Here is a 14,195-nt window from a genome sequence, read left to right as displayed (position 1 = left end):
ATATTTAATTAGAAAAAGCAAACTCTCACCTCACAAGTATTGTAGTCTTCAGAATCAAGCAGGCTACAAAGCTTTGGTAAAAGTTCAGGCCAGTTCTGCAATTCTCCTTTTGAGGCAATGGTTGTAATCAAGATACCTTGAATTTTAAAAACATTATTGATAGTAAGTTGGTTTAATGTAACAACATAAAAAATTAATACATAAATAAGGATGGCCAACAGAAAAGATTTAAAATCATCTCTTTAAGGGACTAGATAAAGCATGTCTATGTTTGTAAAGATGTATATACACACATACATTTTAGACATAAATATTGACTGATATTCAAGCTGAGAGGAAAGCTAATCTGCAAAGAAATGTCCTTGTACTCTTCTCAGATTTCCTCAAGACATAAAACATTACCTTAACATTAGACAAGTCGATGACATATGCAATTCTACTTATAGGGTTAGAATATGCACTTAAGGAAGCACTATTGGGAATGGGAAAATCTGCTCAGTGGCTGAAACTAAGAAGGCAATTCTTTGGTGATCAACTTTCACAGTTCAAATATATCAAGTCTCCAATTCTACTATCTCTAATTGGTCACATCAATTGGAATTGATTTAATATAACAGCATCTGAATGGTCAACAGTTGCCTTTCTCATCTACTCTATATTCTGGAGGTAGAAACTATTATGACAATGAAATAAGCATATAAAGTATTCTGTTCATGCAACAGGGATTTTCCTTGTTGTTATTCCCCCATGCATATCCAAATTTGCTCCAAAGTACCTTACTCTCCTCAAAGATTTGGGAATGTTTAGGAGGATCTGCTGACACAAATAGAGGAGAATACTGTTGCTCATTTAGGACAAGAGTGGATAACATATTTATTTATTTATTTATTATGGGACTTATATGCCGCCCAGGACTCAGGGCGGCTAACAACAATAAAAAACCAACAGTACAAAAGTTAAGAAAAAAATTAAATAACAGCCCCAAATATTAATTACACAGTTAAAAATTAAAACTTTTAAAAACCCATCATCAATCCAGGTCAGCCTGATGGAAAAGGAACGTCTTGAAGTCGCGGCGAAAGGACCGGAGGTCCGGGGCCATCTGAAGCTCAAGGGGGAGTTGATTCCAAAGGGCTGGCGCTCCCACAGAGAAGGCCCTCCCCCTGGGGGTCGCCAGCCGACATTGTCTGGCTGACGGCACCCTGAGGAGGCCCTCTCTGTGTGAGCGCACTGGGCGATGGGAAGTCGTCCCCAGCAGCAGACAGTCCTGCAGATATCCCGGGCCTAAGCCATGTAGGGCTTTAAAGGTAAGTACCAGCACCTTAAATATAATTTTCATGTATTGCAAACTAAACTTCCTTATTATCAATGAGACTGGAAGACACCAAGTTGAAATATAATAAAGAAAAAAATAAAGATTTTGCATGAAAACCACAGCATGAATTCCAAGGTAGCAACATTAAAGCTAATCTTTGAATCTATGTTTGTAACAATTTTTTTCCTATGTTTTCACATATTTTTTCAAGGCTTTTCTATGTTCAAATCATATTCCTTAAAGCAGAACAGTGATCCTGTGTCAAGTAAAGGTAAGGTATGTCAACTTTTTATTACTGAAGATATTTTAAAATTAAAAATATTCTTTCTGATAATTTGCATGAGGAATTCATATTGGCATATTATCCTACATCTAAAGGAGCTAAAATAATCACCCACACTTTTATCATGAAACAAATTAAAAGCAGAAGACTTGGAATATATTTATTAGAAATATTAAATAAACACATGATTATATGTAATAGTATAACAGCCATCTAATATACTTATATCTGAACCAATCAATTACCCACACAATTATTTCTGAAGAAAAGGACGGAGTCCTTTAGGACAGGGCTTTTCAACCGGTGGTACGCATACCACCTGTGGTACTTTGCCACGTGGCAGGTGGTATGCGACTGCTAGACAAGTGCAGCAGGGGAGGGGAATAAGCCGAAGCGAGCCAAGCCTGAGGCAGAGGCAGCTGCAGCTGCAGGACTGTCTGGGCTGGGCAGAAGCCCCAGGAGCTAAAAAATATCCTAAGTGGTACAATCTATGATAAGGTTGAAAAGCCCTGCTTTAGGTCACTACACTTAAAAATTGTTTGTTACCAATTGTATTTTACTATTTGTTTATTTAGCATAAAGAAACAGAATATAAATAAATAATCATGACTCACCTACAGTGGCTCTGATTAGTGGAGAGGAATCACCAATATTGTTTAAGCATTCACTTTTAATGAATTCAGTTACTCCATTAGGAAAGTTGTGAAAGTGAGCTTTGACATTATTCTTCAAAATAAGACCACTCAGTGATCTAGTTGGTTCATCTGTAATAAGTTTTAAAGAAAAGTCATTTAGGCTATATCTTCCATATACCTACTTGGGAGCAAGCACAACTCAAATCATAAAATGCTTGATTTCATGAAGTGTAAGAGTGTGTGTGTGTGTGTTTGTGTGTGTGTGTGTACACACACACACACATATACACATACACGCACACTATATATATACATATATATATACACACACACACAAAATTTATTTATATGTAATATATGTATTACATGTGTAGATTACATATATGTATATAGTGCAAGTATATACATATATTACAAATAGTGCACATATATACTTGCACTATTTCATATTGCAATATAATATTAAATTGTATGACTCCGTAAATACTGCTTGCTAGTATCTCCAAAATTATGTTAATAGAGGAACCTGACAGGAAAACCTATAACCTCTAAGATTATTATAGCAAAAAAGCAAGTTAGAAAATTTATTTTTTAAAAAATAGAACATTTTCGTCTTACAATGTACTTTCTGCTGTATCAAGGTATTCTGTGTCAGCATTCATACTACCAAGCACATACAGTACTGTTTTTCTGTGGCAGTTTTCACTAAAGAATAGGTGTACTTTTTTTACTACAGTATCAGCTGAAAAACAACGCACTATTCATAATTTGAGGTGCAGATAGCATTTCAAGCTTGAAATGGAGTAGTTCCATTCGTCAGGATTCTTGCAAATTATATTCCAACCTAAAGTTGAAGCTCCAAAATTTTCCAGAATGGTTGCAACAGAATCAGGACTTCCAGTAAAGTCAAAAGAGCCATTTTAAACTCCAATTCAAAATCAAGTCAATATGCATAATGCTATACTGATTTTTAAAAAAATACAATTAAAATTCAATTTTCAATCATATACAAAGAAAAAAAAATGCAATTAAGTTTCAATTTACCACCATCTTCAAATGGAATGAACTATTTTTCACTGATTTAATTCTTTTTTATTTTTTATTACTGTAACATTATATAAATTATTTCATACATACATTACACAAATTATATTAAATGACACAAATGACATTTTTATAATGGCATTATCAGGTTATACGAATTGTGGCATGCAGGTTCAATATCATTTAATGTACATAATCCAATTTAATGTATATGAAAATTATTATATATCTAATAAATTAATTAAACTGTAATTTTAGACAGCCTGAGCAAAATAGACTAAATTTGAAAATGTTCAAGATTTGAACAGACTCAAGCTACAATAGTTAAATTTAATTCCTCCTCCTCCATCACCACCATCATCATCATCTAAAACCACATCCATTAGAATCTATTTTCTTGTATAACAGGAACAATATGGTTTTGGAATACATCCAGGATTTTAGAATACCTGAGTATATATTATATGTTGAACAAGGAGATAAGATACATAAGCGAAAGATTAATTTTTGAAGAAAGTACAGCATAATTCACCCTATTGGGTATTAAACTACAGTGGAATAGACAATCCAAAATAGGCATGAAATAGTCAATTGACAGTGATGATTTATGCAAAACCAATTTCAGAACATAAAATGTTTGGCATACCATTTTAAAGATATTGTGGTCATGTTAAAGTATGGAAGGATATTTTAGCACAATTTTAACAACTATTTGAATTTATGTTGGTACTGTTTGATACATTTATGATATTATTCAACAGATTTATTTGAAAAGAAATTCCATTTATTTCTGAGCAAATGTTCTAGTTCACAGAATAAAGAAAAAATATTCTAGTGGAATCTAGTCTGGTGAACTAAACAATCAATGAAGTCTTGATGAACAAAATATCCAGAAACCTTTGAAATTCTGACCCAATATATCTAGCTATGTAATAACTGGATACAATTAACATAAAACTCACCTTCAGTTTTTAGCTTTGTAAGAACAAATATCAGGTAGTTATTGAAGTCTGGATATTGATTGAGTTGTTCCAGTTTCTAAAGTTTTGTTAAAGGTATTTCATGCAAGATACGAAACAATGCAAAATTATATTAAACATGAGTGAAACTAATTTTTTCAAAATATCACTACTAGAAACTCAACAATCTAATTGATCCCAAAACTATTATTAACGCTAGAAATGGCAGAGTTCCAAGCAGAACGCACAAAGGATTCTGCATCTTCTTTTTCCTATGAAGATTTACCTTTATAATTAGTAATAGCAACAGCACTTAACACTTATATACCGCTCCACAGTTCTTTACAGCACCCTCTGAGCAGTTTAGAAATGTGAGCATATTATCCCCAACAATTTGGGTCCTCATTTTACCAACCTTGGAAGGATGGAAGGCTGAGTCAACCTAAAGCCTGTCAGGATCGAACTTCAGGCTGTGGGCAGAGTTAGCCTGCAATACTGCATTCTAACCCACTTTGCCTTCAGGAATTCAAGGTAGTATATGTAACTCTTCTTCCCAATTTTCCCTGCAATAACAATCCTCTAAGATAGAGTACGCTGAGAGAGTGTGACTAATCTAAAAACATGCAATACAGCTTTCACGGTCAGATTTAGATTAGAACCAGGGTCTCCCTACTGACAATCCCATGCCTTAACCTCTACAACACAGCAGCTGTCTAGTATAGCACTCTTTTCTACTGGATACACATAAAATCCTTCTCAATTACTTCTCCCACTTAAGATGGCAGACATATTAAGGGAACTTTCAAGCAGAATGAGATTTAATATAAATAATATCAATCTATCTGCTGCAATACAATCTTAGATAAAAAGTTATTAGCTTTTAAAGTAGTAAGCTGTACTAAACTGATTCTTAATTGCCTCCTGGTACAGACACTGGTAAGGCTTGAGGAACTTTGTAAATATGTTAATATTTAATATGTTTACATTCCATGATATTCATATACTGAATTATCTTTTAGCTCTGTCTAATGTACACCTACTCAAAAATGAGATTAAGTGCAGATAGATATTTGTAATATTAGGCTGCAATCTACTATTATCATAGCTGTATTCAGCAAGACTAGGTAAATGTCTAAAATTACTATCTGAAATTCAAACATGGAGCAAGCTAGAGTCTTTTAGATAAAGTCCAATTTGATATAATGCTGTGCTAACTTAAATGCTGTGATTCTATAAAGCCTTATAGAGGTAAGAATTCAAATGAAGTTACTCTGGAGCAAACATCAATGTGTGTATTTATAATATATACATGATTACAGTACTTTCTGAACCATGTAACCAGAAAGAAAAGGCATGGCTACTTACTCTTTCAAAACAGCAGTTTAGTATATTGAACAATAGCATATCAAACATATCTTTAGAAACACAGATTGGGTTTAAATACTGAACTAGCTTGGTTTTATTCAACCACAAATAACTGAGATATATATTTTGGATTACAAAATATAATGGACAGATTCCATTAATATGCTAAACCAAAACCAAGCAAGTCACACTATGACTTACTGTAGTATATAAATCCAGCCTGTGGATGAAGACAGATAGAACATGTCTTCTATGATAGTAAGCTGCAGACAATAAAGTATAATTTTTCCACTGATAAGCAGCTCAGAATACAGACATAAGCTGCTCTAAATCAAAGGAGAAAACCAGTCTAGCAAATAAGTTGGACTCAAGACAAGTTTAGTATAAAATTTTTGAAGTCTGGATTTTAGTAACAGAAAGTATCCTGACAGAAGATTACTTGAGAGCATGGTCTGCTATATGGCCTACCAGGCCCTCGCTATATTAAATAATCAAGGGGTAAAATATGTCAACGTATCTGGCATAGTTTTTTTTATACAGGGGGCATATTACATGTAACACATTCTAAGCTATTTCTAGAACATAGAAAGTCCTTTACTGTAATGAAACCCAGAATTATCATTATACGTTATGATTGTTTTTAAGTCCAGGAACCCTGATTTTATGACCTCTTTTGTAGCAGTCTTTAAGCAAACTCTGTGGTTGTTCTGCGAACACTGCAGTTGTTCAATGAATCAATGCATTCCTGTAGGCATGTGACAACAGGCTCCACCTCCCCTTCCCATTCTCTGCTTCCCATTCATTCATCTTTTTTTACTAGCTATATTGATGTATTTTCTTTGTTTTCTTTTTATTTATTGTTCTATTATTTTACTTTCACTGTTTAAACTTCCTTTTTATTTCTTCATTTTTTATTGTCATAAGCCACTTAGAGTAGGCTCAAGGTAAGATAGGCAGCAAATTTAATAATTAATAAAATATCCATTTAAACAAAATTTAGCTATGTAGGTAATTTTCTACTTACAACCACAATTGGAACCAGAATTTTTGGCTGCTAGGCAAGGTGGTTTTAAGGGAGTCATGTCCGATTTTTCAGCTTTTTGCCAAACTGCAAATTACTGCAGTTATTAAGTGAATCATTCAGTCGTTAAGTGATTCTTGCTTCTCCCATTGACTTTGCTTGTCAGAAGCCAACTGGGAAGGTTACAAACGATGATCTAATGATCACATGATGAAGTGGTATATAAGTCTAAGTGCTATTTCTATTGCTACATCTTGGTACAGTGCAACTGTCATAAAATACATGCTAGTTGCCAAGCGTCCAAATTTTGATCACATGACCATGGGGATGCTGCAATGGTCATAAGTGTGAAAACTGATCATAAGCTATTTTTTCAATGCCATTGTAACTTTGAATGGTTACTAAACAAATAGTTTTAATTTAGGACTATCTATATAAAACTGGGACGCGATGGCTCAGTGGGTTAGGACGCTGAGCTTGTCGATCAGAAGATCGGCAGTTTGGCGGGTCGAATCCCGAGTGCCGCGTAACAGAGTGAGCGCCTGTTACTCGTCCCAGCTTCTGCCAACCTAGCAGTTCGAAAGCACGTAAAAATGCAAGTAGAAAAATAGGGACCACTACGGTGGGAAGGTAACAGCGTTCCGTGCACCTTTGGCATCTAAATCATGCCAGCCACATGACCACGGAGACGTCCTCGGACAAATGCTGGCTCTTCGGCTTTGAAACAGAGATGAGCACTGGCCCCTAGAGTTGGAAACGACTAGCACACATGTGCGGGCGAACCTTTACCTTTATATAAAACTCAGTAAATATAAAGCTGCTAAAAATATCCTTTTCAAGATATATGCTGGGATGATTAAATTAAAAAGTAAAGAACAGTACTTTATACAACAGGAAAATCTGTGTTGTACTGTACATAAAGTAAGACAATAGTCTTATTTAAGAAAGCCTAAAAAATATTATGGCCATGCAATGCTTTAAAAAATATGGCACAGGAGTGCAAATAAATTGTTTCTTTAGATCTTTAAAGCAGCCATGTCTTTTGCATAGTTGTTTTAACAGCTCTTCCAGCTTTCTTCATATGGTTATGCAGACACATGCACTTTAATACATATACTGTAAAGCATCTCTTTTGAATCTTTGCAAAATCCTATTAATTTTGTATTCCCATCAACAGCCTATGGAATATACGCTAGAAAAAGAAAAATGGTAAATAGTAGGTCATACCATATGACATGGGAGAACGACTAGATGATATTTTTATACTTTTGTATTTTCCTGTGCATTGACTATCTCATATTCACACTTAATTTCATTTTAAACTACTTCTTTAGGATGTGAGATTATTCAAATGGAATTTCATTTAACATGCTAAGGAGTAAAAATAAGATTCAATAACTAAAAATTCAAAGATGCCTACTTAGCATTACATCTTTTTAAAATTAAACTACCTGGCTTTAAAAAAATGTATGCATAAACAATGCACAGTATAATCACTGATACAGAAGAGGAACTTACATCTAGTTTGTACCAAAATCTGTGCCTCACAGAGCAGCAAAAACAATTTAGATCCTAAAATTCTATATACTCATTATAGCACTCACCAACACGTAAAAATTACATGCCTGAAACGAGTAACAGCATCTTTTATGTGAATACTTTCAGCATTTACCAATAATAAAAAAACTATTTTCTATATACAGAAACTTAACACTTCACTAGCTTCCCTACTGCCTTCGGAGTCAATGCACCAAAAGAAAACAATGTTAAAAGCCTAAAGATTCGTTTATTATTTTCCTTATCCTGAATATGATCCAGTATGCAATTGAGGGACCAACAAGAAACTCAGGTGGTTAAGAATGATTAGCTCTCTGTCCGTTAAAATGTCCCAACAGAAAGAGATCCTTAACGGTACAAAAGACTTATTTTCCGCCAGGTTTCTAAATGGTCGACAAGGATCATTCGAGAGAAAAGGAGCCAGCTGGAATTTTCCGAAAGGAATTTAAGGGCGCAGATGGCCGGATCTACGGCTCCACCAAGACCCAGCTTGAGACACAGGCCTAGGGATAGCGGTCGAGAGCGAGTCTGGGAAAGGGAACGACACCGGAGCTGCTAAAGGCGGGCCAAGCCTTGGAAAGAAAAACGGGGTTTGGCGCCACACTCGCAACAGGTGCCGGGCCTAGGTGCGGGGGGGGGGGAGGCAGAGCGAAGGCTTTGCCGCCGCCTACAGGGCTTCCTTCGCGATTCAAAGCCCGCGCCAGGGCAGGCGGGGGCTGGGCCTGGATTACCGCTACGGCCGGTCGCCTTAGCGGAGGCCCAGGGGCGTTATCCTCTCCAGGCCGTTACGCGGCGAAACCCCCTCCCCGACCCCGAAACAACAACAACAACAAAGCGGAGCGGACCGCTTTGCCTTAAGCGCTTTGGCCTCCCGCGGGGTCGGAATCCTGCGGCAAACCGACCCAGCCGCTGGGCCTCGCTTATCTCCGGAGCCCGCTCGCCCTCCCTGCCCGGCTCTCTTTTGCAGGATACTTGTTGCACGGCTCTCTGCGTTGTAGTGTCCGGGGACTGCGATTCTTTGAGCAGCTGTAGAATCTGCTGAAGCCCCTGCTCGTCGGGTTTCCACTCGTACTCCATCTTGGCGTTCTGCAAAGACAACAGGCAGGAGCCGCCGTTAGCGGCAGTCGCGGCGGTGACGCTAGGCCCAAGCTAGAAGGGAAGCGCGGCGCCTGGTCCTTCCGGTCCTCTTCGTTACCCACGCCCAGCCGGCCTCCCCACCCCCACCCCTAAGATCGACCCGTTGTTCCCGCGTGCCGAACGGACCCGCTGCTCGGTAGTCTCCCTTGCCGCCGCCTACTATGAGCTGCGCGGACCGACTGAGTCACGACGAAGAATTTGCAATCTGGCTCCCAGAGCCCGGCTGCCCCGTGTTCCCCTGGGTCCTAGAGCCGTTCTCAACCACCCGTGGTGGTTCGTCCCTTCAGCTGCGCCAGGGTAGGCTGGCTAACGCAGCAGCTCGGGAAGGGAAGCATCCAAGCCGAAAAGAGGCGATTGAATAACGCGCGCGCATCTTTTTTCTTCACAACCGGGGAAGGAAGCCTATATAAGTCGTTTGAACGAATGCCACCTATGCGTGCCACAGCCCTGGCCGTGGGACTCGAGCACTGAGACTTGTGGCAGGTTCAGTGGAAGAGAAAGCATTTTTTTTTCTCACGCCAGTTCTGCCGTCTTCTCCAGCAAAGTCTTTCATTTTATTGTGAAATTAATAATTCAATCCCGATAGGGAGAACACTTTTCTTTAATAGAGCGCTCAGATTTTTAACTCTTTCCTGTGCAATGCAGTTGACTGCTCTGTGGGCCGCATTGTGTTCTGTGTGACCTGCTTCCATAGAAGATCATAATAGTTTATTAAATTTATACGTCGCCTGACTCCCAGAGATTCTGGATGGTTTACAATTGCTAAAAATATTTAAAACTAAAAAGCAATACAAAAAATATAAAACAAGACTGAATTCCAGATTTATTTTAGAGGTTTGGGGAAAAATGGTTACAGACCTTGGGCCTTTATGTGTTTCAGCTTACTGAAAACTATCCCTGAAGTAAAGTGCTTCTTTCTGGCTATACTCACACTGGATCTGTCTGTAGTCCATTTAACCTTTATGAATGAACCTTTATTGTCAAAGTACAACCATGTATAAATTGAGACTGGCTGAGTCTCCCTTTGTGCCCCCACCCCCAACTTAGTGACACAAACCCTCCATCTTATTACACCATGTGAGCTAATTGCACAACACACTGGCCTCGCAAGTCAATTATGCATAAAGTTTATAAAATAATATCCTGTTCAAAAGCCTAACAGCCCATGGATAAAAGCTGTTTTTCAGCCTGTTGGTACGGCTGGCTATACTCCTATATCTCCTACCCGATGGTAGGAGAGTAGTAAAGAGATACCGTCCAGGGTGTGAGTCATCCCTGAGAATTTTCCTCTTCCAAGGCAGCGACCCTTGGCGATGTCATCCAGTGGTGTCAGGGGACAGCCCAAAATGTCTTGTGCTGTGCTCACCACCCTCTGTAATGCTTTCCTATCTGCGGCTGTCAGACCAGCATACCAAACCACAATACAGTACGAGAGGATGCTCTCTATAGTAGACCAGTAAAAGAGGGTCATAAGCCGTTGTTCTACCCTGTTCTTCCGCAAGACCCTGAGAAAGTGAAGTCTCTGTTGGGCCTTTCTGGCCACCTGGGTTGTATTAACTTTCCAGGTAAGATCTTCGCAGAGGTAGACTCCCAGAACTTTAAAGGTGGAAACTCTCCACACAGTCCTCCCCAGTGTAAAGTGGGGCAGGTTCCTCCTTTTTCCTCCGGAAGTCTAGCACCATCTCTTTCATCTTGCTGATGTTCAGGTGCAAGTTGTTGTTACAACACCATATGGATAATTTTTGTACCTCTGCCCTGTATACTGTCTCATCCCCACCTGTAATAAGACCCACCACGGTAGTATCATCTGCGAACTTAATTTTTTTAAAAATTCCATTTATATCCCGCCCTTCTCCGAAGACTCAGGGCAGCTTACAAGCTTAGCAGTAACCTTCATTCTATGTATATGCCTGCTTATTAGGGCTTTCGCCCCCCCCCCCAAGCAGCATTATTACAAAGTCAGCTTAATTGCCCCCAACAATCTGGGTCCTCATTTTACCTACCTCGGAAGGATGGAAGGCTGAGTCAACCTTGAGCCTGGTGGGATGCGAACCTGCACTAATTGCAGGCAGCTGGTGTTACTTAAGGAGGCATTAGCCCACTGCTCCACCAAGGCTTGGAGGCTCCACCAATTATCGCAGTAGATGGGTGGGATGATACACAGTCATATGTGTACAAAGAATACAGATAGGGGCTAAGCACACAGCCCTGTGGTGAGTCGGTGCAAAGCTTCAGGGGGATGGACAAAGCAGACCCGGCCCTCACTGTAACCAGTCCCTGAGAAAGTCTTGAATCCAATCGCAGATGGAGGAGGAAAATTTCAAGTCAGTCAGCTTCTCGATGAGAGTGCTCGGCAAAATGGTGTTGAGTCTATTCAACTCTAAATTCTCCATTTAAATAACATTTTGAAGCACAAGCCAAGCATACCAACAGAGTTCAACAACATAGTTTGCTATGTACAGGTAGTCTTTCTTTAGCTACAGTTGGGACTGAAAACTATGTGAGACAATGAAGCAATTGCTACTTGAAACTATACTGCTAATGATCTTGCTTCAACTTTCCTTTGCTTTAGGTAAAAGGTAAAGGTTCCCCCGCACATGTGTGCTAGTCGTTTCCAACTCTAGGGGCCGGTGCTCATCTCTGTTTCAAAGCCAAAGAGCCAGCGTTTGTCCGAGGACGTCTCCGTGGTCATGTGGCCGGCATGACTAGACGCCAAAGGTGCACAGAACGCTGTTACCTCCCCACCGTAGTGGTCCCTATTTTTCTACTTGCATTTTTTACGTGCTTTCGAACTGCTAGGTTGGCAGAAGCTGGGATGAGTAACAGGCGCTCACTCTGTTACACGGCACTCGGGATTCGACCCGCCAAACTGCCGACCATTTGACTGACAAGCTCAGCGTCCTAACCCACTGAGCCTTTGCTTTACAGACCTACAAAGGTCATAAATGCAAGATTGGTCATAAAGTTTTTCATTATAGTTTTAACAACAGTCACTAAGCAAGGACTACCTATTGTAATAAATTTTACTTTATTTTGGATTGCATTTTATAATGATTGTCATCCATTTCTTAATTATATGTCTTATAGATGTATTTTTCTGGATTTTTTATTAGCTTGTTAATTTATTATCCCACCTTTCCTTCGAGAGTCAAAGTGGCATAGCACTCCTCCTGTTTTCCATTTTACTCCACAACCTGGTAAATTAGGTTGGGCCCATAGTTTCCCAACAAACTTGTAATTTGCTAAAGTTAATTTGAACCTGAGTATCCCCAGTGCCAGTCCACATACCCAAACTAGGGTTGGTTAATTACCTCAACAAGATTTGAAAATTCTGCCTTTCAAATTTGGCAAGTCAAGATACCTCAAATGAGCTAGCTTACTGAATGAATCCAAAAACTGGGAGTCATGACTTCCATGAAATTGAAATTTGGCAAATTTTATAAAACATTTTATGCCCTAAAAGTTATCATAAAAATTTATGACATAATACAAATTATGATTAAACATTTCCTGTGGTCAACTCCTAATGTTATACAATTCAATAAGGACCACTTTCAAGAAAGATACATCTCTGAATATCTCCCCAAATTTTTAAGAACTTTTCAACTACATTAGAAGTTCTGCCATTATTGAAGACATTGAAGAATCTGGTAAGGGCATTTCTTTGAAACAATGACCCACTAGATCATGGGTTGTTTAGTAACAATTTTAAGGAAGGAACCTGATAATAAGCAAGATGAATCTACGATATAGCTTAACTTTTACAGATGTAATTCATTCCATAATATTTTTGGAATGGAGCCAATCTGGTGTATCTACATTTAAAAATGTTTTAGAGCTTCAAAATGACATTTTTCTAAAGTTGGAACCAAGAATGGGATAGAAAAAACATTTGTCAAAACATGCATTTTTAAACTAATTTGTTGAATACAGAAAAATTGTTGCAAGATAAGCTTTGTTACAGATACGAGTGTTATTTCAAAAGGGAAGATGAAAGTGGTTGCTTTTTATAGGAATCTCTGGAGAAAAGTCATCTTCTGATTATTCTGAACCATGAACAGTTCTTAGTAGGAAAAGACATTTCATGGTGCCATAAGTGAGACACATGCAGTGCTTGCTGATTCTTTCTCCCCACAGAACCATATACATAATCAAGGACAGCTGGTCACACTCACTGTTGCATCTTTCCACAAGTCATTACCTTGGATGCCAACTCCTGATCTGATGGAAAAACATCGTCTTTGGCCAGATGATTCCCAAACATTTTTATGGATCTTCAATTAATGTAACTTGCCTATGTAGGACTACACCTACAATGAATTCTATATTATAGAAAAATAAATAAATACTATAATCTCTTGTAGTACAGCAGATGGGAATTATTTTGAATAATACAGTATCTTGAACTAAATGATTTTTTTATATTACTTTAAATAGTAACTTATTTTCAGATCCTCTGCTAAAGGAGAAGAGTGCATTCTTCTGCATTTTTAATACTGTAGCATTCACTTGATCAGCTAATAACAGCAACATAAAAATAAGGACTAAGTACATTGTATAGATAATGAAAAGTATTACTATACTTCTGAAAATTCCAAAAATATGTACACGCATCAGTAATTTTCAGAAATTATTAGATATAGCCAAGTGTGATTTGTACAAAATATTTCTGATAATGTATTTACGGAATACACTTAATATACATGTATACAGAATAAACATAATCTCACCTTTCCCCAGCTTGGCAGTTTGTCCTCTCCAGTGTTCAGTAAGCCTTCGTGGTGTACTAGTTTCATGTTCTTCACTGTCCCTCAGGTATTCTTCCAATGCCTTTTTTCCTTCTTCAAGTGTCTGGTGTACTTGCAACATTTCACTCACC

At 38.3% G+C, this 14,195-nt stretch overlaps 1 protein-coding gene across 3 annotated transcripts in view; it reads right to left on the bottom strand.

Annotated features, from left to right (window-relative positions):
- The window catches only part of TNPO1 (transportin 1), a gene marked incomplete at its 3' end in the record, with an annotated part of 49,193 nt that extends 39,653 nt beyond the window's left edge, over window positions 1-9,540 (bottom strand). For 2 of the 3 annotated variants that reach the window (XM_083357275.1, XM_083357277.1), the window contains exons 1-5: window positions 9,443-9,540; window positions 9,152-9,265; window positions 4,240-4,315; window positions 2,213-2,362; window positions 30-136 (exon numbers count right to left, since the gene is read on the bottom strand). In XM_083357275.1, coding sequence (XP_083213401.1) covers window positions 30-136; window positions 2,213-2,362; window positions 4,240-4,315; window positions 9,152-9,256 — 438 coding nt within the window. In that variant the 5' untranslated portion in view covers window positions 9,257-9,265; window positions 9,443-9,540. The other variant, XM_083357276.1, reaches the window with a different exon arrangement.
- Window positions 9,541-14,195: the final 4,655 nt, after the last annotated feature.

The sequence above is a fragment of the Vipera ursinii genome (genome assembly GCF_947247035.1).
Source record: "Vipera ursinii genome assembly, chromosome: 2".
Taxonomy (NCBI): Eukaryota; Metazoa; Chordata; class Lepidosauria; order Squamata; family Viperidae; genus Vipera; species Vipera ursinii.
Note: the sequence above shows the minus strand (reverse complement) of the source record. Positions and strands in the feature narration are given on the sequence as shown.